This window comes from Drosophila innubila, chromosome X (genome assembly GCF_004354385.1).
Source record: "Drosophila innubila isolate TH190305 chromosome X, UK_Dinn_1.0, whole genome shotgun sequence".
NCBI lineage: Eukaryota > Metazoa > Arthropoda > Insecta > Diptera > Drosophilidae > Drosophila > Drosophila innubila.
The window spans coordinates 4051701-4076222 of NC_047626.1; the positions used below are offsets into that span (position 1 = coordinate 4051701).

Sequence of the window (24522 nt, forward strand, 5' to 3'; positions counted from 1 at the left end):
TATATAACTTGATATATATATATTTATATGGTATTTTGTTTAACTATTTTTTATCGTCTTCTATTTTGTATTTTGCGGGCAGTTGTTGTTGTCATTTGTTCAGGTGCCAATATTAAAATAAACAAAAAAAAATCGTTAATTATAATAGAGATTAAAATAATAATAAAAAAAATACCAAGATATCTTGAATTGCTTTTTTTTTTTTTTGGTACTTTTATCGTGGTAGCATAGATTCATGTGGTATATATATATATATATAGACTAAGCGAGCACATCACAATATGGATATACCACTAACTATACCCAAAATAAAGCTGAATTCACAACAACAATACTGCAATTAGCAAAAAAAAAAAAAATACCAACAAAAGAAGACAATGAATTTTTATGTCGTCTTGTGATGTGAATTCAGCTTTTGGGAGTTTACAAACTTTGTTTCTCTTTTTTTTCAGATATGTTACGAGTATTATACTTTACTAAACAAAAAAATATAATCGAAGTTTACGTAAAATAAAGATACTGAAACTAGTATTTAAATTAATTTTTGGCACATTTCGCAGCAGAAAAAAAAATTAACTAATATTTGCAAATTTTTGTCTTTGCTTTAGAAAAGTTATCAGTGGTTTTTTTTTTTTTTTTTTTTTTTGGTTTTTGGGTTTCTTAGAGTCGGGTTCAATCCTCCCAGCTGCTGGTGCGAGTCTGCGGATCAATTGAGGGGGAATAGGACTTGTAAGTGTCGGAGGCACGCTTATGTTTCACCGTGCAGAACAGCAGCATCGATGTGATCAGTCCAAAGAGCTGGACAAAGGCAATGCCCAATCCAATGGCACCCACAACATTCAGTTGTCCGTTGAACCAACTCTGCAATGAATGAGCACATCCTTTGTCCCACCACAACGAGGGATTCTCCGATCTGCCGCAATCCATGCGCATCACACCATCTCCCGATCCTTCGGTGATCAGTTGACGTTGATCGTACAGCTGTCGGCAACAGGAGTCGGGAACCCAACGTTTTCCACTCCACGACTGGATGTCATACCAATCCTCATAGGAAGAGACGCCACAGCATTCAAACTATTAAAAAAAAAAAATATCATTTTAGAGATCTTTTGTAAATCAAAATGGAATTCAATTTGTTCAATAATTGTAAGTCTCTTCATAGAAATGGAGATCCAATAAATATATCAGTGATCGCAAATAAAAGTTATTTTAATTATTAGCATTTTTTTTTATCAATGAAAACAGCTCTGAATTAACATTTTAAATCCAAATTTGTATTTATAAATCATAATAATCAAAATAAAGGTTACTTTTTAAATTATAAAATAAAAATCAAAAATCATATACATCAGTGATCGCACATAAGTGTTATTTTAATTATTAACATTTTTTTTATCAATGAAAACAGTTCCGAATTAACATTTTTAATCCAAATTTTTATTTATAAATCATAATACAACGCTTATATTTTATTTTTTATTATAAGAATCAGAAATAAGGTTACTTTTTAAATTTTAAAATAAAAATGAAAAAAAAAAAACAATCATGATGTGTGGCTCAACACCTTTTATATAATACAGCACATGTCCTTACAGGAGATATATAACCACAACAATAAATAAAAATTTAAAAATAATTTTCGAAAAATAAATTTTATTTTCGATTCTTATATAAAATATTAAAAAAAAAACGACAAAGAAAGCAAAAATTCGCTTAAAAAATTGAAAAATATGTCTTATTTTTGATTCTTATAAAAAATAATTCAAATAAAAGACAAAGAAAGCTAAATTAACCGAAAATCTCCCAAATCTATATACATTTTTGGGAGATTTCCTGGTATTTTTAGTTTCTGTGGCACCCCTGATAATGAGTTTTTTAAATTAAAATGTAGTTTCTATTTTAGAATTTTCCTATTTGCTAAAAATAAAACTTATATAATTTTTTTTTTTATAAAATTCAATATGTAATATATATTTTTATTTTAAAAATTATATGCTTAAGTAAAGTATTCTCAGATGATTATCAATTTGTTGCACTTACCGACTGTTGCACGCTGTCCCAAATGGCAGCAACAGAGGGCGCCACAAGAGAGCCACGATCACTGGCATTGTAATGCCGCTCAATGCCGAAACGCAGCTCGTTGGCCAATGTGCGTCCAAGGCCGCCGCGGAAGAGAAACGCTATGGAACCCACCAGGAACTCGCTGAGGAACAGCATCACAATCAGCATAAAATACTGCAAGCAGCAAATTATGATATTTATATTTATCCATTATTTCTAAGCCAATTTATGATGATATTTTTAAGACAGATCGTTTCTTTTTTTTACATTTTTTAAACAAAATAGTTAAATAAATTGATCTGCATCTGGTGAACGGGAACGTACAAGTACTATAAATTTTAAATTTAGAGTATCTAGCTTCTAAAACGTGCTACTCTAAATTTTCTAAGACGTTATAACTTTTAAGTTTAAAATTAGAAATTGTATTTTTCTGAAAACTATTTCGTAAGGTATATAGTTTTAAATCTTTGGTTTTAGTCTTTTTTGCTGGGCCAACTCCAATCAAAAAAAAAAAACCTCCCCAAATAGAGCGAAATTTATCATGAATTTAGCCAAAAGAAACTTTCTTTTTTCATTTTATAATTTTTGCTTGACTTTTTTTTCAAATAAAACTCACAAATCCATTGTGTTCTTGGTAAACTGGCCATAAGATCGATAAGTCAAACAAAACTAGTGTTGGTAAACGGTCCATAGTAGTGACAAGCTGCACAAAACAACAACAAAAATATAGAATTTTGTGTGGAAACTTCAAAGATAAAAAAAAAACTAGTTGAGTCCCCAAACCAATTTTTTGACTAAATTCATAATAAATTGTCCTTTATTTTTTTTTTTTTTTTTGGAGTTGGCCCAGCAAAAGAAATCTTTACCTTATTTTTAGTTCAAAAATCTAAGTATTTTCTTAAGTCTGTCTCTCTTAAATCTTTCATTTTTTTTTTTTAAATTACTATTATAATTTTTTTCTTATTGCTAAACCCCTTTTTAAACTGGTGATGGATATAGAAAACTATTTGAATGACTTTCAGTCACTTACCAACACTAGCAGACAACGTGACTGCACCCAGGCGCCGCAGCAGCCAAAGAAGCTGACCACGAATCCGATTCCGCCCATGCACATGAAGATCGTGTCCGCACTGAGTCCGGCATGTTGTGGCAACAATGTGGCGTATCCCTCGTAGCTGAGACGCAGCCAGAGACCGGCTCCAAGGAACGCGCAGCTGCACAGCTGCAACAATCGATTATACATTGAACGATAACGATAACAATAACAAACAGAAAGGAGAGCGCAACAAACAAAAGCTAAAAGCTGCAGCAATTTTTGGCAAACTACACAAGTTATTCAATTCAAATACATTTATCGATTAACGATTTCCGTTTTGGTCATACAATTGTTGTAATTATAAGGCAATACAATTTTATACCCTGTATTTTATGCAACATTTAAGCAATTATTTTATAAAAATGTTGTAAAAGCTCCGATTTCAAAAGAATGCCACACATTTATATGCCGGAGATTGTTGTGCCATATTCATTTAGTTATCGGTAGCAATAACTATAGTAATAAATATTTATTAAAAATAATAAAAAGTGAGAGAGAACATGACAGACAAGTGTAATTAATTAATAAGTGTATTCAAATCGATTGCTCGATTAATTTAACTGCTATCGCTTTCGAATTGCGATTCGGCAATAAGATTTCTATCCAAATATTTAGATGCTGTATTTGATAGCCATTTTTATGCATTTACAATTATTCAATAAAAAAAATAATGCACATGAAGATTAAAGATAATACAATAAAAAATTTAAATAGAAAAGACTGTGGTGCAGTAAAATCTCGTTAAAATGAACTAAAAATCGATCATATCTAATTCGCACTGGAACGTAAATTTTGTGAAATGTGTAATAACTAAAGTCTCCTTAATAATATATTTTTAATCGTATTATTTAAAATTGTTTGTATTGAATTTTTGAAAAGCATTTAAAATCTGTATTTAAATCTTTCTCGAGTGCATTGTAAATAGGATTTTCAGTATATATATACGTAGATTTTTGTTACGGGGAATTTCGCTATTACGGTATGTGTATATAAAAAAAAAAAAAACAATTGGATAATCTGTTTGGCGAGAATTTACTATACTATAGTTCTGATCATGGCAATGTTCAATGCAAAGTAGTTTAACTAGATTTAGTTAGTAAAATGCCTGGAGATTATTCATCCCAAGAATTCTTCATTGACCTACATATAAGTTTAGTTTACATATCAAAAGTGAATAAATTAGTCCAAAATATGAATTGTCATATTTAAATATATGACTATATATAAGTATATACAAGGAGTTATGGAACAATTTTTTTTTTTTAACGTTAACAGTAGGCGGCAAAATTATAGTAATTTTTAACCTTTACCAAATCCACTTTTTTTTTATACATATGGGAGCCAGTTGAAAAAAAAACGCTTTTAAAAATTCTCTACTCTAAGATTCTTTCTTTTTTAAAAAGATTCCCAATATCGATGTCAAAAAATTTTGTAAGGAATACCAAAGTTTTTAAATAAAAATAAGGAGCACAAATCTTGGAACCATTTAATATGGAAATAATATGGAAGGAATGTGGATAAAACATTAGGAGGACAAAAAATTCGAGCTGCTTTATATTTTTTCGAAGTTCGAGAATCAAAATCAAATATGATTCGACAAAAATGGAAAAAAATTTATCAAACCATTTATTTAAAACCATTTATTTTAGAACGCTTAATAAAATATTTCTTTCCAAATTTTGTTGCTTATTTTGGTACTATAAATATTTTGTTTAGTTGCATTTACTACGTTATGATTTCATTTTTTTAATACTTCCATTGGTTTTTTTAAGTTTTACAACAATTATTTTGTTCTTTGTTTTTGTAATTCTTTAAAAATATATTCCGAATTCGAAATAAAAAAAGGAGTGTTTTTGGTAAAAGTTTGAAGAGTTGCTGTAAAGTTCAGAATTGAGTAGACCGGAAATTTCCGACGAAAGTTCCGAAAGTTTTCTATATAATAGTTGTCAAATTCTTCTTCTCTTTACGGCACCGAAATTTTCTTATGGAATTTAAACCTATCTGAACGTTTTTTGGTCTACTCGATTCGGGCCTTATGGAGTTTAGACCCACCAGAATATTTTCAGGGCTACTTGATACCACTAAGCAAATAACCTATAGAGAAGTCATTTCAGACAACGAAATAGTCCACAAAAAAAGGCTGACGCAATGTCCACCAGTCAAATTAACTATGGACCAGTGAAATAGAACCGGTTCTTTTTTTTCAAGTCCATAGTAAATTTCACTGGTGGCTTTTCTTTCATCAATTTCACAATGTCAGGTATTTTTTTGTGGACACTTTCGTTGTATGAAATGACTTCTCTATGGGTTTTTTGCTTAGTGCCTTTACCTAGTGTGATTAGCAGCGATTAACGATAACCGATTAACGATTATTGCAAAATGGCAGCTAGAAAGGTTTGCAACTGTGAAAAAGGAGTAGCCAAAGTTGTGGAAGTTGAAGTCTAACAGGGACAGAGTTTTGTGGCACAACAAAAGGCGGCAGAAACAATGGGGCAACTTTGACGTATCCGTTGCAGACTGAGGCTGAGAACTTTTTTTTTTTTTTGTTGCCGGCGTCGCATTGATTTGCTATTGTTATTGTTGGAGTTGGAGTTGGAATTGTTGTGGAGTTGTTGGTGTTGCTGCATATCCGGCCATGGCCGAGTTGTCATGTGGCAGCTGCAACAGATGTGTGGCATCTTCCAGTTTGAAGCACACTCACCCACAGAATGATGTTGAGCCAGCAAAAGGTGCGGCGGATGCATGTGTAGCCGGCGTTGCCCATTCCGGAGAGCAGCTAACTGTAAACAGAGTGACAGAGACAGAGAGAGAGAGAGAGTGAGAGAGTGAGTGAGAGCAACTGAGACAACATAAATCACGAGTTGTAAGCTTGGGGAGCGCAACAAGCGATGCGACATTGCGCTGCATTCATTAGATACATTTGTATCTATTAAATGCGCGCTTTTTCGGATATCACACACACACCGACACACACCGACACACACTGACACACACACACATGTGTGTATAAATAAATTCAAATTCATAAATTACAACAAATAATAAATTTGGTTTTTAGTTTTTTTGTTTTATTTGTGCAAAGCATTTCCTTTGCCTTCATGTAACTGGATAAGTGTGTGTGTCAGCGGGGTGTAGATACATATATATATATATATAGATACATATACTATATTTATATACTATATATATATATATATATACACATATTTGTTTAGTTAAGCAATTGGCTAGCCGCTGAAATTGCAGCTTATTGCAACTTATATATCATTTTGTACAGTTTTATAAATTTACGACTTGCAACAACAGCAATTATTATGAAATTCTCTAGCGGCTCAAATTACACGACAAACACACAGCGGGAGCTGAAGTCGTGATAGTTGTAGGGGGAGTCAGAGAGCAGTACGACATAGTAGAAACTGTCCAGATATTTACACATGCAGTCAGTCAAAAAAGTGTTTTGACAAAGTAAAAATACACAGTCATATACATATGTTTCATTTATTTTTTGATGTCATTTTAAAAATATTAGCGTAATTATTTGTACGAAAACTTCAGTAAAACATATAAAAAAACATTAAATTATACTTTTTAAGTTTTATTAAAATTATTTATTTTGTTTCCATTGTTTTAAAAGCCATAACATATAATAATAAAATAAGAAAAATATTAAAAAGAAATTAGAAAATTCATTAAAACATATATATATAAATTTTTTTAAGATAAATTGAGTAAATTTTTAAGTTCATCAAAATACTTTCTTGACTAGCTGTGTAAAAAAAAAAACATAAGATATATAAAAAAAAATTAATTATACTATTTAAGTTGAATAAGTACTATTTATTTTGTTTCAATTGTTTAAAAGCCATAACAAATAATAATAAAATAAGAAAAATAATACAAAAAATTAGAAAATTCATAAAAAATATATAATATTTTCTAAATAAATTGCCTAAATTTTTTATCACGTCAAAACACTTTCTTGTCTAACTGTATTTTTTTTATGTTTTTTTCTATTATGACTTATTTTATAATGTCTGTTTATGGATCTTAACACAAGCTAAAAAGAGAAAAATAATTTTCATTGAATTTAACTTTTATATAAAAAAAAATGATATTATTTTGGCAAAACACTTGCTTACCTAACAGTACTTTTTCTTTTCTTTCATTTTCCTTGATGCCTTTTTTTAATATTTCTTCTTATGGTTCTTTAAACAAGTTATAAAAAGCAAACTAATTTCCATTGAATTCAACTATTTAAAAAATATAAAAAGAAACAAATATGTAAACTTTAATTTTGTGAAAACACTTTCTTAGCTAACTGTACAACTTGTACTCGCTGCCTGTATCTGGTTTTTTCCCTTCAAATTGCCGTAGGTCAGTCAAAACACCGCTGACCCCAATACAATTGACTTTGCTTAGCTTTCATTAGATTTGCTGTAAAGCTAACACAAGAAATTCAAAGCACGACCATAGGATACTCTGTTAACACTAGCTAAAAAATAGATTTATTGCAAAACTTTGTAAGTCTTTTAAAACATTTTTTTAACTTTGTTATACATTTTTTCAAATACGTTTTTATTAAACCTTTATATATAATGAACTAATCAGTTTATAATATGCTCCAGAGCGGATTTCATAATGTTGCTATTTTAAATAAATTTATGAAATTTAAAGAAACTGTAAAATATTGCATAAGTATTGCAATTTGTGACTTATTCTAAGCTACAATTATATAAATAAATAAAATTAAATTAAATAATTAATCTATTATTATCCACATAATATAGAAAGTATTCCACATTTAAGGTTATTTAAAAACTTGAAAATTGTATAAATCATTTATTTTTTAATGTAACATAAATTTAAGATTTATATTTCAAAGAATAAAGAATCTTATAATTTAAGAAATAAAGAAATTTATTATTTAAGAATCTTTTATAGCTCTCTCTCTTTTAAATCTAAGCTGTCTCTTCCACAACTATAATGCCATTTATCTAAACTAAATCACAGGGTATGTCAATTTAAGACGCTGTCAAACTATTTGACATGCGACTTTTCATGGTATTTTACATGTAAAAGAAAAGCTGAAAATATATGTATGCAAATTGCGAATATGCCGCGAATATATTCTGTATTCAACATAAAAATCTATTGTTTATTGTGATTTAAGTATGTTTAATTGTAGATAAAAGATGACTGAATATTTGAGACTTTAGGAATACTAGGAATATATATAGGTCTTAAAGAAAATTCCCTAAAATTCAGCAGGTATATACAATTGAACTTCTCTTGATTTATTAACATTTATACGAAAATAAGGAAGTTCGACTTAACTAACAAATATTTTAACGATAGAGGAAAAAAAATGTTAAAAAATGTCATCGACTTTATCTCCACTCATTCAAAACTATCAGCTGCAATTTATTTTGACACTTTTCACGATCAATTTGCAATTTAAAGCTTATTTTATTATTTTTGACAGAGAAAGTTAAGCGAAGTGTAAAAATAAAGTAATTTATGACAGGATACAAAAATAAAAAAGGAAAAACCGACACGTGTGAACACAGCTTGCAGCTTGTGTATTGATAAATCTGTAGACAGACAAGAGCTCAGCTGTATGACACACACACACACTCAAACACTTCAATCAGGTTTGATTAGAGCAGAATTTGTGTGTGGGAGTTAATCAACAATTGACAGGATGCAAAAGAAATCTGCACGTGCGAACACCGCTTGCAGTCAGTGTTGTCAATTTTTTAGAGTAAAAAATAGAGGTTTCCGGTGGAAAAGCCTCCAAGAAATAGTTGAATTTGCAGAGAAAAGTAGCTTAAAAAATAGCCAAACTTTTCGAATTAAGTAACAGTAACAGTAACAGTAAGAGTAACAGTAACAGTAAGAATAACAGTAACAATAACAGTAAGAGTAACAGTAAGAGTAACAGTAAGAGTAACAGTAACAGTAACAGTAACATTAATAGTAACAGTAACAGTAAGAGTAAGAGTAAGAGTAAGAGTAAGAGTAAGAGTAAGAGTAAGAGTAACAGTAACAGTAACAGTAACAGTAACAGTAACAGTAACAGTAACAGTAACAGTAACAGTAACAGTAACAGTAACAGTAACAGTAACAGTAACAGTAAGAGTAAGAATAACAGTAAGAGTAACAGTAACAGTATCAATAACAGTAACAGTAGCAGTAAGAGTAAGAGTAAGAGTAACAGTAACAGTAACAGTAACAGTAACAGTAACAGTAAGAGTAACAGTAACTATGACAGTAACAGTAACGGTAACAGTAATGGTAACAGTAATGGTAACAGTAACAGTAATAGTAACAGTGACGGTAACAGTAGCAGTAACAGTAACAGTAGCAACAACTGTTGTCTCAGCAAGATCAGCACTTCCTCAGTTTACTCTCTTACCACCCCCGCCCCCTCCCCCCTTTTGAGATCGACCTGCTTAACCCTATAAAAGCATTTGGGCAAATGGGCAATTTCCCTGGGCTCATGTGTACATAAATCACTCTCGAACATCCGCACACACACACACACACACAACATACACACACACACACACAGTTAGTGCTAGTTTGGTAGGCGGTAGGCTGTGTGGGCGTGGTCAGTAAGTAAATCGCAAATTTCCAGCGCCAAATGGCATTAAGTCCGTCGCGTTATTGAGTTAAATTGGAAAATAAGCGAGCGACATTTACAGTTGTTGTTGCTGTTGTTGTTGTTGTTGTTGTTGCTGGGCAATTGTTCGCACTTGGGCCTCGAGAGCCCCCCGAGGGTTGTTGTTGTTGTTGTTGTGGTTGTTGCTGCCTATTTCTCATATGATTTGCAACTATTTCATTATTATTTTAGCTGCGCTTCATCATCATTATGATGATTATCATCATCAGGGTTAGGCTTATCATGGCTAGTACTTTATTTTTTTATTTTCAATTGTTTTAGTCACTTTAGTTTTTTTTTTTTTGGTTTTCTTGTTGCATCCAAGGATCGGAAACTGAATGGCGCGTGCTCTCTATTATCCGTCTCCCTCCCACACACTGCCTACGCCCACACACTCTCTGCCCACACACATTCGTTGTCTCTTTCTTTCTCTCTCTCTCTCTCTCTCTCTCTCTCTGCTCGAATGAAACCTGATTGAAGTTTGTGTTATATTTTGACTGCCCTTATTGTTACTGTTCTGTTACTGTTCTGTTACTGTTCTGTTACTGTTCTGTTACTGTTCTGTTACTGTTCTGTTACTGTTCTGTTAATGTTCTGTTACTGTTCTGTTAATGTTCTGTTACTGTTCTGTTACTGTTCTGTTACTATTCTGTTACTATTCTGTTAATGTTCTGTTACTGTTCTGTTACTGTTCTGTTACTATTTTGTTAATGCTCTGTTACTGTTAATGTTCTGTTAATGATCTGTTACTGTTCTGTTACTGTTCTGTTACTATTCTGTTACTGTTCTGTTAATGTTCTGTTACTATTCTGTTAATGCTCTGTTACTGTTACTGTTATGCAAAATAAACAAAATCCAGGATTCAGAAATAAAATTCATACAATGCGATGTTGGAAGTACGTCAATCCCAGATTTTTTCATGCCAAGTACAAAATACTTGAAATAAGCACAAATTTTTTCAGCAATATTTGGATTTTCGGGGTTCTGTTAGATTGTTTTTAGTAAGGTAAAATATTTTAAGCTTCTTAGACTTCTTATACCCTGTTCCGAGTTGTTTAATTCTGTCTGTCTGTCTGTGTGTCTGTTTAAACGCGACGATCTCTGAGACTATAAGAACTGGAGACTTTAAATTTGGTATGTAGGTTACTGAATACCAGACGCAGTTCAAGTATTTTTTTATTTATGAATCGAAGCACTATATCATATAGCTGCCATAGGAACGATAGGTCAAAAATTATGCTTATGTATGAGGTATCCTAACAAATCTGACACAGTGAGCTTCTGGGTTGGTCTTATACATCCGGACCAAATTTGGCTCAAATCGGTCTACTATATCATATAGCTGCCATAGGAACGATGGTACGAAAATCGAGATTTAGTATGAAAAACTTTTTTATTTTATGAGATTTATCAATTAACTGATCAAAAATTTGTACTTATGTTGCTTTTATGCCTTTGGAGCAAATTTGGATATTATATTATATTATATTATATTATATTATATTATATTATATTATATTATATTATATTATATTATATTATATTATATTATATTATATTATATTATACTATATTATATTATATTATATTATATTATATTATATTATACTATATTATATTATATTATATTATATTACATGCTAAGATCAAAAGTTCTAAACTTGAATTTTAAAATGATTTTTATTCTGTGTACTGTTATTGTTGCTGCTGTTATTGCTGCTGTTATTGTTACTGCTGTTATTGCTGCTGTTGTTGTTGTTGCTGGTGTTCATCTGCCCTGTTTTTATTGGCAACATTGGCAACAGTTGTCAGTGCTTTTGGCCAAAAAGACAACACTTGCCGCTTTTCACTGACGCTTGACCAAACGCCAAATGTTGTTATTATTGTAGCAAGTATTTGTTGTTGTTGCTGTTTGCTGTTGCCGTTTGTTGTTGTTGTTGTTGTTACAAAGTGTCGCGTTTACGAAAAGTTTTCTCTTTTTTCGCTGTCTAGCCGGGAGTTGAGGTCGCCAGGCAGCCAATCTATGTCTCCACTGTCCCATTTTGCCCCCCCAACCCTTGCTTGCCACAATGTCAAGTTGCCACAAGTTGCCAGCTTGCTGATAATCCCCTTCCCCTAGCTGCCTCCCCCTGTTTCCCCCTTGTCACAAGTCACAAGTTGCTGTCCATTGCGGCATTTCTTTTCAGTTGCAAATTACTTCAAGTTGTTGTTGTTTGTGTTGTTGTTGTTTGTGTTGCTTGGAATCTGGTTTTGTGCGGTTGTTGTTGTTGTTGCTGTTGCTGTTGCTGTTGCCTCTGTCAATAAACTGCAAAGCTGTTGTTTTGTTTGTTATTGTTGTGCATAATACTCGTATACACATTATTGTACATAAGCATCTGTCTATTTATGCATATATATAGTATACTATATATCTATACATATCCTCTATAAGCTCAATTATAACCCAAATAACAACAACAATTAAATAACATTTGGCACATTTTAATTGTATAATAAAAAGGGTTTAGATTCTTTCTCTTTTGTGAAAATTATCATGTGTTTTCTACTTAATATTTAAGTTTAATCAGAGTAAATTTATTATAAAAATATAAATATTAAACTTATTGTTCATATAAATATTATTGTAAAATATACTGTTTGTTATTTATAATTTTTAAGAAAATTCTAGCTTATTATTTAAGCTGTTATTAAACATTTTGTTCCTTATCATTTTGTAAAAAATTTAAGTCTTACTGCATTTATCATTAATTATTTATTTAATCTGTATTAAACTTGTTGTTCTTTATTAATTTCTTATTCTTAGCTGATTTAACTTGTTATTTATTTTATATTTAATCTATTTTTATGCAAAATATTTGATATTAAATAATTTTTAAATGAAAATCCATTTTTTTTAATATTTTATTTCAAGTGAATATTTATTTTGTTGAGTACATCTAATTTTTTTAGTAAATACGTTTTTAATTTTTTAAATTTAATTTTATTTCCATTCCATTAAATTTTAGATAAATTTATATAATTTTGCTTTATTTGAATTTATTTATTAGATTTTTCATAGTGAGTTTTTCAGATTTTTTTCAAATTTTAATGTTATTTAATTTATATTATTAAATTGTTCTATTGTTTTTTATGTTGTATATTTATTAATAAAGAATTTGTATTTTTCGAATATATATATTTTTTTAATATTTTTAATTATATTTACTTAGTAACACATACATTTGCAATTTGCTCAAACTGCTGTAATCCTGTAACACGTGGCGTATCCTTAATATGCTGTTTTATTCTAATGCTTGCAACCGTTTAGACACTTTGACAGCGACACACATTCAAAAAACAAGACACAAAAATTTTGATATTTACAAAAATTAACGAAAAATGCAGCAAAAAAAAAACAATCGTATTTTATTTGTATTTATTTTGAAATTGTTTCGTTTTCTTTATTTTTTTGGGTTTTTGTTTTTTTGATTTTGCAGTTTGTTATTATTTTTAGAGGCTTGGTTTTTTGGCTCGTCGCGTGTTCTATGCGTTCGCAGCGGCTGTTCAAAATAAACTGAAGACTGACAACTGAAAATTCTCCGCAGTCGGCGTTAAAAATAGTCAAGAAGACGGCGAGACGAGCGACAATAAAAAAGCCGAACCGAACCGTCGAACACGAGAGGCAACAACGTTGTTGTCGTTGTTGTTGTTGATGTTGTTGTTGTCTGCATGCAGCTGCTGCCACAACATGTTGTGTATTGCAATCTCGCTCTCTTTCCCTCCCAGTCTCACACTCTCTCTCTCTCTCTCTTTCACTGTTTAGCTCGCTCTCTGTTTTATGAATGAGATTTATGTTTAGTTTTCAGTGTCACGTTTTGATCCACATTTCCAAATAAAAGAAGAGGAAGCAATAGCAACAGTTGAGAGAAAGAGCAATAAAAAAAAACAAAACATAGGAATGTATAATGCAATCTACAACTGATCAATTCCCCCTTTCCAATGGATTAAAAGAACCTGCGCATACTTATTATAAGCAAATCGCTCATACGCCTCGTGAAACGAGCGCATAAATTAACTCAGACAACAAAACTGAAAAAGTGAGAAAGCAAATAGACAAATCAAATGTGTTGCATGTTCACATTTGAAGATGTTGCAATCGCCCAAAGCCATTCAATAAATTAATACATAACTTAAGAGCGCATTAAAATAAGCATAAATATTCAAATTAATTTTAGTCTGCGGGCTAAGCACTGACATAAGCAGTCATAGCTATACCCTGTAAAAAATATGTATAAATACATAAAGTAATTTAAATCAATTTCATAAACTTTTACGAAATACAGATACCCTTTCCGTTCTGCTTTAATAACAAATATTACTGTATTTTATTATTCGTATAAAGAATATTTTTTGTCACGAAATTTGTAAAATCATTAGTTAATTTGTTTAACAAGCAGTCCAGCAAATTTACGAGAACACTTATAGAATTTACTTAACTTTTTTATCTCTTCAGCTATATACTCGTATTATAATATACGTAATATAATTTAAATACTTATTCTATATAATCACTTTTACTAATTTATTTCTATAAATTTAACATTATCATTTGTTGTTGATGCATAAAAAGTTAAATTAGATTAATATTTATATCATAAATAGTTCATGGTCTGACCAACTTCAAACTGTCATAACTTTATCAAAACTCAACAGATTTTCAAGCGGAATGTCTTATTTATTATGATTCGGCCTCCAAATTCGTTCTGCATTCAAATATTATTAAATTCTAAAAAAAAAATATTTTCGTCTAGATTCTGCTAGATATTGATTTCGATGCTAAGGGTCCCCCCTTTGGAATTTTGAAAATTTAAAATTTTAAATCTCAAGTTTTCACTTTTAATCAACTCCTTATATCATAATTAGTGTAAAACAACACTTTAAACTTGATTCTGAGACCTTTCATTTTCTTGTAAAAATTCATGTGAAATTTAACAAAAATTTGGACTTGTAAAGTGGATGGATCCATAGTCTGACCAACTTTGAACTCTCATAACTTTGTCAAAACTGAAACGATTTTCGAATGAAATGTCATTTTGATTATGGTTTGGCCTCTTAATTCATTCTGCATTCAAATTTAATTAATTTTGTAAAAAAAATTATTTTCCTCTAAATCTTGGATTCGATGCTAAGGGTCCCCCCTTTGAAATTTTGAAAATTGAAAATTTTAAATCTGAAGTTTTCACTTTTAATCAACTCCTTATATCATAATTAGTGTAAAACAACACTTTAAACTTGATTCTGAGACCTTTCATTTTCTTGTAAAAAATCATGTGAAATTTAACAAAAATTTGGACTTGTAAAGTGGTTAGATCAAAAGTCGGACCAACTTCAAAATGCCATAGCTTTATTAAAATTATACCGATTTTCAAGCGGTATGCCATTTTAATCATGATTTGGCCTTTAAATTCATTCTGCATTCAAATTTGATTAATGTCGTTAAAATTATTTTTTTCTGTGGATCCTGGTGTGGATTTCAATGCATAGAAGTCCTCCTTTAGGACTTTTAAAATTAACAATTTTAAATCTCAAGTTTTCACTTTTAATCAACTCTTATATCGGAATTAGTATAAAGCAACACTTTAAACTTGATTCCTTTTATTATTAGACCCAATTCAATTTACAGAAGCCTTAGATTATTTTTTTTACGATTCTTTACTATAAGTACTCAACCCGATATGAATCCTTATCTTAACAATACCACATTTTGTAGACAAAAAATATCATAATATTTTTGATGAATGTGTTATTTCTGAGCTCCAAGCATAAGCATATTGATTAGGTAAAGAAAGTGAAAGCTTAGTAAATGACTTTAGTTCGTAAAAATGTTGCAAAAGAGATTAAAAGTCTATTTTTACCAAAAATTTGCTTATGTATTTTTAAGTTTAGTTATCTGAGTTTACTGATTTATGTACAGTTAATCCAACAACTATTCGTACACTCAGTTTTTTAATGTACAAACGAACTAAAACATGCTGAGAAAATAAGTTCGAAATATTTCATAGTTTTCAACTATTTCCAACACTTTAGTTTAAATATTTTGATTAAATAAATTTAAAAATTAATATATGTATCTAAAACAGAAATTTTAAAGAAAACTGTACACTATATATTTATGTATAATAAAAAATAATTTAAATCACGAGTGTGCGAATAAAATTTCTGCTTAGTGTATGTTTGTATATGTTGTAACGTTTGTTTTTTTTCAAAAGCTTTGTGAGCTGTGCTTAAAGCTTACAAAGAGACAGTTTCTTGATATTAAGGGTATATTAAGCTTGTAAGCTTTTAGTGCAATATGAAGAGCTTAATTAATTAGTACATGTAATAACGTAAGTACAGCTTTAAACCTTTCACTAACCCAACTTATTTTTCGTAATCAAAGTAATTATTTATTTATTATGTTACGTTATTACGTAATAATGTTACGTCATCTTACTGGGAGCTTGCAGCTTTCTGCATATTCGAAATTTCTTAATAGAACAATTTCAAACCGTACCCAACGTAATATATTATTGTTTACGTTACGTTACGGTATGTTATTATGTTATGTTATTAAGTTTCTATGAACTCCCCCATTTTGCATAATCTAAGTATCTTCATGGCACACTTTATTCAACTAACCTTTTCTTTTTGACGTAATTAATTATTTATAACGTTATTTTGCTATGTAATAACGTTACGTTATATTACTGGAAGCTTTGCCCCTTCCGGCATTTTGTAAATCTCTTAAGAGTACAGTGTTAGAAATAAAACTGATCCAACTTTTTACTTTTGACGTAATTAATGATTTATTAGCCTACGTTATGCGTTATTTTGTTATGTAATAACGTTACGTCAAATTACTGGAAGCTTTGCCCCTTACGGCATATTCTAAATTTCTCAAGAGCGCAGTGTTATAGAAATTACACTGAACCAACTTTTTACTTTTGACGTAATTAATTATTTATTAGCTTACGTTATGCGTTACGTAAGCCGGCGAGTAAAAACACCTTTTGTTAACCTCATACAAAACTATATACAAAAGTTGCTTTATTTATGTAAACAATATGAAAGAAAGACGTAGACAAGCTACAAAGCAGGAATGCAAAAGAGACTTAAAAACTATTAAAAAAAAAAAGAAAGAAAGAAAGAAAGATAGAAAGAAAGAGAGATGCGCATGAGCAGAGACGCTCCCCAAAAGAAGCAGAGTGTGAGGGAGAGGGGGAATTTCATTTGTCTTTGCGCAACTTTAAGCTGGAGACTTCAATGGCCTCCAACCAAAGTTTGAGCTCGGCGGGCATCTCCGGTCGCTTGGCCGCCTCCGGATACGTCTTGAGCAGATCATTGACATTGCAGTTGGTCAGACACTGCTTGGAGAGGGCGACAGCACGCACAAATCCATCGGCCAAGGTGACAAACTGTTGCTCCAAATAGATGGCCTTGTCATCCCACCAAACCAGCTTCGTTTCGATCTTGTACGGATGGAAAATGGGAATGGTGCGACGATAGCGCACACTGCTGGCACCTTGAACCGCTCCGCCGCCGCGTTGACGCACCAGCTCATACAGATTGGTCAGCGAATAGAAATGGAAGCGGGCAAAGTCCAATTCACGCAAATAACGCGCATTGTTCATGTGTCGCAGAAAGATGTCCACATCCTGAGACGTACACAATCCGTAAATCGTCGTCGTATCCGTCACTTTGCGTTTACGCTGAAACAGCCGTCCTCCCAACACCGTGAAGACGCAACGGATGAAGTAATTCACATCCCAGATGATGTACAAGATGAGCAGCAATACCAGCCACGACATGACGACGATTTCCTATCTTTTGCAACTAAAAAGACTTCAAGCTGTGGAAGAGCGTAGAAAACCCGTTAGTGGCGAAAGTTTATCGGTTGCTGGTGCACCTCAGTGTTGTCAGAATAGCTTTTTTCGCGACAAATCTGGCTATTTAAGAAGAAAACTAAACGCACAGCGTAGAATCTGCTTTATTCCGAATTTTTTACTTTAAAAAAAAATATATATTTTAACATTCAAAAGTGTCACCAGTGAGAAAAAAACACGTCCTACTGTCTACTAGGTTAAAGCCTTTTTGTATGCATTTTTTCAGAGTGTGACCAGATTCTTAGAGAAAAAAAGCCGATTAATGTGACCGGCAAATTCACTAAAGGTGAAAAGTTTTGGTGAAAAAACGTTCGGCAATTTATTAAAAATATGCGATCATAATTTTAGTAACAGCTCTGTGATCTGTATATAAATAAAATGTTCAAGCACCATTAAAAGATATTTCGAGCTCACAATAATTATAATAAACTTAAACTAAAAAAAAAATAAATAAATAATAAGTATTAAGAAAACATCAGCATTTTTTCAGCTCTAACTAAAGTAACATTTAGCTTTTTTCAAAATTAAAACCATCAAAAAGAGCTTTTTTTTTGCCCCTCAAGAGTTGGCAACACTGGTACACCTGCAATAGACTTTGACTCTAGATTGATTTATGGAGAAGCCCAAAAGCAAGTGTTAATCAGATGCATTGAACCCCATTAAACGATCGATTACTAAACATATTTAAATGAGTACATAATGCACTGAAAGCATCGATTAAGTACTTACTTATTGACTTGATTTGCATAGGCGCGATCAAGTATTGCGTCGATGACGATTAACGATTAACCTAGGCTAACGATCAGACGATCAACTGTTGGCAAGCGACCGGACACAACTGATATGAAGACAGCAATAAAAGCTGCGTCCAAGTCCAAAACAACAAACGAAAGTTATTTGCAAGCAGAGAGCGAAAGCACAAGACAGAGGCAGAGAGAGAGAGAGAGAGTGAGTGTGCAGCAGAGACCGCGTGTGAGAGTCAGTGTTGCCAGCTGTTTAAGCTTTTTCCCGCCAGATTTGAATTTTTTTTGAATGCCAATCGCTGGGCAAATTTTTGAAACGGCGGTTTTTGCGAATTTAAACTATTTTTAAAGTTAAAAAAAATACAGGAAATACTTCAACTTATTAATACTAGATTACTCATTGATATATATATTTGGAAACACTTATTAAAATTTTTTTAAAATTTTTTTAAGCTTAAACTATGATGATAAATTAATTATATTATTTATTTCTGTGTTTTTATTAGCTCTTAGAGTCTTCCTACAAATGAATCTGCTACAATTTTAATACAGATCTGAAATATATGTGCCATTTTGGGACTATGGTTGCCTTTTTATGCCTGTAAAAAACATTTGCCGTTATTCAATAAATGCAGGGTATAAAATCAACATTAATAGGAGTTTCTTGCAAATTTCTAGCTATTTTTATATATAGATATAGCTTCTTTAGGCCCTTTAGAGTTGGCAACTCTGGCAAGCGGGTGTGTGGAGGTGTTCAAAACATAAGGAGTAAGCGAGAAGACGCTTGCTTAGCTTTTTTTTATTATATATTGCTTAGCTTTTATATTAGCTTGCTTAGCTTTAAGCTTCTTGCACTTAATCGATCCGTCAGCTGGCAGCTTTTTCACTTGCTTTGCAGTTTTCATTTGACTAAATTAACACAACGAGATGATACCCTATAGGAACTGATTCTTTCTTCAATTCGATCAAAGTAAAAATATTGTTTTTTTTCAGTCATATTAAGATATTAATTTTAAGCTAAATAATACAAAATAAATAGCATATTTCTAGCTACCCTTTTTGTATATACAATAGTTACAGGGTATAACAACTAAACTAAATAAAAACTTAATACTGATCAATCAAGTGGGTTTTTTGCCAACTAAACTTGTATTGCTGATCACAAAATCTTTGTAAGATTGAACAAATATCAATATTTTAATCAGTTAAACGATAAATGTTGATTAAAATACGTTGTTTAACTATGGTAAAGTTATCGGTTGCCTTGCAAAAAATATAGGGTATGCAAATCTCAAACTCTTAAACCAATAAACTGTTATTAAGAGATAACTTGAACTACTTAGCTACAAATGCTTATTATGAATAATATATTTTTCTAAAATCACTGAAGCTATTTCCTGATAATTTTAAAATACCCGTCACAAATACAGGCTATTAAAAACGAGACTTGAGCAGTTTACCAATTGATTCTAGGCAAACATCCTACGAAAGTGTTGACTTTAAGAGTTTATAGTTTGTTTATTATTTACAGTTGGTCAATACTTTGTGTTTAGTTCAACCTTGGCCAGAAATGACTCGGAGAAATGTTAATTTTGCCTCACTTTCCCACGTAACGCCCTTTTGACCGGTTTCTGGTTAGTATCTTCCAGATGGGGGCGATCTAAACAGACAAATATTAAGTCTGGCTTAATAATTTTTAGTAGAAATTTCTATTATTTAGCAACTGTTTCCTAATCACTCAATTAATATTGTAGTTAAAATTAAATACGACGTTAATTACATTGTATTCTTCTAAAAAGGCATTACTTGGTAACTGATATATAGCTGACAGCGTAAATTTTAGTATGATTATGAACACTATCAACTTTTGAACTGAGATATCATTGTTCTCATCTAGAGATCAAGTTCCATGCTTCACATTTAAAAGCACCTTTAGAATGATCAAATTTCTCACTCTTGACTTTTAACAAACACTTTCCAGCACTGCACATTCAAGTGTTAAAGTGTAGCCCATTTTTTTTTTTAAATACTTGAGCTAAAGTCCCTTTTCGTGCAATTGTTGACGATGATCACATTCACAGTGATCAAATTCCATGCTCTTAAGTGCAAAACAACAGCTACAATGATCACATTCACAATCGCGGCGATCAAATTTCATGCACTACACAGTTTAAATGCATTTTGCAGCACTGTCTTTTTTAGCATACGAGGGTAGTTCCATAAGTAAACAGCCTAATAAAGAAAACAACATAAATTGGGCTAGAATTATTTATCAGGTGTGTTCCAAAAATTTCTAGTGATTTTGATATCAACGGAATAAAACGGTGGTATTTCTGAAATATCGGAAATTTAAGGACTCAGACATTATTATTTATAATTCAGCAAATGTATTCATTATTTGTATATTTTTCAATAAACAATTTACTTATTGACTTTTATTTTTTTATATTATTAATATTAAAAATTAATTTCATTAAATACCATTAGTTTTAAATTTTATCATCCCTCCCAAAATTATTTTTACATTTGACAGCATTGTTACTTAATTTCAGGAACATCAAAGTTTCTTTTAGGTTGTTGGAGATTTGAAAAAAAAGCGCGAAAATAATTCCGGTTCCGGTTTTCACTTCCAATTTTATCGGATTTTAAAAAAATGTAAGTTTTCATGTTGCATTTGGGCTAAAACTTTTAAAAATATCACTTTATCAGTTTATTGGACTTAAATTCACCAACTCAAAATTAATTAATTATTAATTAATTAATTTTCACATCCGACAAATCTTGCCGAAAGTGAAAACCGGAACAGGCCTGCATATTATTTTAACTTTGATACTCTAAACCATCTTTTTTCTCGGACAACCGTAGTTCGAGCGTTAGATTGACTACTTCTGAAACTACCCTCGTAAAGTCGGGATACACTCGAGTTGGTTCAGGTCTGGGCTTCAGCGTACTTGAATTTAATTGTTAAACCAAGTCACAGATCCGATTAACATATGCGAGATCTAAATTTTATAGACGGTTGCCTCATAAGCAAAATATTTCATAACATAATTTAAAAAAAAAATAAGAAAAAAAAAATAGTGGGATAGGCTACACTGTAAAAAAATTAAAAAATCATACACATGAGAACGAAAATCCACAAGCTTTGTCAGTGTTGTCTTTTTCATATTTTGGCCTAACTTTTAAATTTTATATCCGATGACATTAGATTATTTATTTATTTTTCTGTTTTAATATTTACTTATTGTGTGTTTTAAAAATATATGTAGCTAGTAGTTCACATTTTTTTATTTTTAAAGGCATTAGAGGGCGAGTTAAAATTTAAAAACATACTGAACCTGCTTAGGATATACAGAAACCTACATACCAAGTTCGTGAGCTCTTATAGTCCTTGAGATATAAATTTTAAGTCCGAAGTCCTTTGTTCTTTAAAGCTACAAGTCAAAAGAAAAAAACCAATATTTTTGCTTAAGAGCTTCGTGTAATAAAAGTGTTTTGACAAATAAAATAATGATAAAAATTAGTATAATTTTAAACTGTCATCATTATTCAATGTAAGCACTGTTATTCGAAATTTTATTTATTTGTTGACAATTTCCAGCACTGTTCCGTTAAATGTTAAGTGGGGAAACACCAGATTTAACTAAAGTTTCAGCTCGAGTGCACTTACAAAATGAAGTTAGAACACTTAGAAACACATCCGCAATTTGAATCAATACATTTAAAATCCACAGACACTGTTCAACACTGTAGGCTCAAGTGTTAAGTAGGGGAAAACACCCAAGTTGAAGTTCCTGTTGAACCCAGAAGGTGTGTAAATTGAAATAGAGAAATAAAAATACGCAATCATGCAAGTTGGTATATCTAAGCACATATTTACTAGACTAGCACAAATACACACATACAGTGAGTCAAAAAAATATTTTAACAAATTTAAAAAAAATTCTTATACTTTACATATTTGATTTTCTTATTTTATTATAGTTGCTGCTGTGTCTTTTAGAACAAGATCCGTTGGGCTTAACTACAATACATATTTTGATATTTAAAGATTGTTTATTTTGTCAAAGCAGTTACTTGACGTACTGTATAGAGAAATTTACATAGAGTTAGTCAAGCAAGTGTTTTTAGAAAACCAATAATTTACACATTTTCTTTTGCAAAGTATATATATTTTCTATGGATTTATGTGTAGTACCTTATTACCTGTCTTTGGTTCTTAAAACAAGTTTAAACAAGGGGGCTCCGCCCCCTGCTCGCTTCGCTCGCCTACCCCCGGCTCGCTTCGCTCGCGGTGAGGTGCGGCTACAGTCGAGCACGCTCGACAGTAGGATACCCTGAGCCCATGTACTCTTTTATAAAAGTTGATTGTTGCCCATTTTCAATTGGCTCAGGGTATCAAAAATTACACACGCGAAACTATGAACAACTTTCGGTTTTCTGAAGTCACTGTGCTTATCACTGCAGACTACGTTATTAATGCCTCACTGAACTAATACATCACTCGATTACGATTACGACTTGCGATTTACCAATTTATCAATTTCTAATTAATTTTAAACAAGTTTATTATATTAATGTTTATTATATTAAACTTATTTAAAATTAATTAGAAATTGATAAATTGGTAAATCGCAAGTCGTAATCGTAATCGCTTGCAATCGATGTAGCGTGTGTCAAGAGTAGCCACAAACTACAACTTTGCTCAGCCTGCAATCTGGCAGCACCCATTTTCCTCTCTGACTCTCTCCCACTTACGCAACAAATTCAAGCCTACCAAAGGCTGCTGCAGTGCGCGCGAAATTTGAAATAAAAGGCAATGTCTAATTTTATGAGATTCTTAAAGCGGATAATGCTAAGTTTTTTTTTACAACGATACTAAGCAGATACTTATTATATATATGTGTAAGGAATCGAAAATATTAATAACTAAAATTATTATTTTGCAGCTTTCAGTGCTCGGCAAAGATGCAAGAGTAGTGCTGCATAATGATCGCTATTTCTCTCATGCAATTTCATACATACATAGCTATCAGCTTCTGCTGATTTTTGCCATGCAAAAATACATATTTATATATTAACACAATTATATTTTAATCAAATTGTATATTTGTATATACATAAATTATACATTAACATTTTCATTACATGATATCGATAATATTTTTGCTTATCGCTTAATTCTTATTTGGTACCAAAAAAATGGGTACTAATTCGTTCTGTCTTTGTGCGCCTTGCATACAAACGTGAACATGCTGTCTCGCTCGCACGTTTGATTTGCCATCCAAATGTAATTATTCAACTAAATCTAAATTCCGAAATAACTTCTTTATTTATGGGTCAATCGCTTTGAAATTTTCAGGGTCGTTTAATACGCATACTTCTCAACTGATTGTTCAGTTAGAGTGCTATGTCAAAAATTGCGCCTGTAAATCGTTTTGTGCAATTTGTGGGCGAAGGGGGCGTGGCACCTAAAATTGGAAACAAACTTGACCTGCGTATGGTATCCAGGAACCTACATAACAAATTTGAAGTCTCTAGGTCATATAGTACTTGAAATCGAAGCCCAAAAGAAAATTGGTACTATTTCTTACTGTGTTTGTGCGCGCCTTGCATACAAACGTGAACATGCTGTCTCGCTCGCACGTTTGATTTGCCATCCAAATGTAATTATTCAACTAAATCTAAATTCCGAAATAACTTCTTTATTTATGGGTCAATCGCTTTGAAATTTTCAGGGTCGTTTAATACGCATACTTCTCAACTGATTGTTCAGTTAGGGAGTGCTATGTCAAAAATTGCGCCTGTAAATCGTTTTTTTTCAATTTGTGGGCGAAGGGGGCGTGGCATCAAAAATTGGAAACAAACTTGACCTGCGTATGGTATTCACAAACCTGCATTCCAAATTTGAAGTCTCTAGCACTTACAGTCTCTGAGATCGACGCGTTCAAACAGACGGACAGACGGACAGACGGACAGACGGACAGACAGACGGACAGGGCTAGATCGACTCGGCTGTTGATCCTGATCAAGAATATATATACTTTATGGGGTCTGCCA

At 31.5% G+C, this 24522-nt stretch overlaps 2 protein-coding genes across 3 annotated transcripts; both read right to left on the reverse strand.

Annotated features, from left to right (window-relative positions):
- Window positions 1-217: 217 nt before the first annotated feature.
- On the reverse strand, window positions 218-13217 carry LOC117794174 (tetraspanin-9). Its single transcript, XM_034634692.1, has 5 exons — window positions 13038-13217; window positions 5859-5937; window positions 3092-3283; window positions 2041-2235; window positions 218-1074 (listed from the first exon to the last, which is right to left on the reverse strand). Exons 2-5 carry the CDS (start codon window positions 5919-5921, stop codon window positions 673-675), a joined length of 852 nt encoding a protein of 283 aa, XP_034490583.1. The 5' UTR covers window positions 5922-5937; window positions 13038-13217; the 3' UTR covers window positions 218-672.
- A 3650-nt stretch (window positions 13218-16867) lies between these two features.
- LOC117794176 (protein THEM6) lies at window positions 16868-18556 on the reverse strand. Of its 2 annotated transcripts, XR_004618374.1 has the most exons (3): window positions 18449-18556; window positions 17000-17685; window positions 16868-16969 (listed from the first exon to the last, which is right to left on the reverse strand). XR_004618374.1 is itself a non-coding variant. In XM_034634694.1 (2 exons), exon 2 carries the CDS (start codon window positions 17642-17644, stop codon window positions 17063-17065), a length of 582 nt encoding a protein of 193 aa, XP_034490585.1. In that variant the 5' UTR covers window positions 17645-17685; window positions 18449-18556; the 3' UTR covers window positions 16868-17062. The 2 variants fall into 2 exon arrangements, 1 of the variants encoding a protein (XP_034490585.1); XM_034634694.1 differs by having other exon boundaries at window positions 16868-17685.
- Window positions 18557-24522: the final 5966 nt, after the last annotated feature.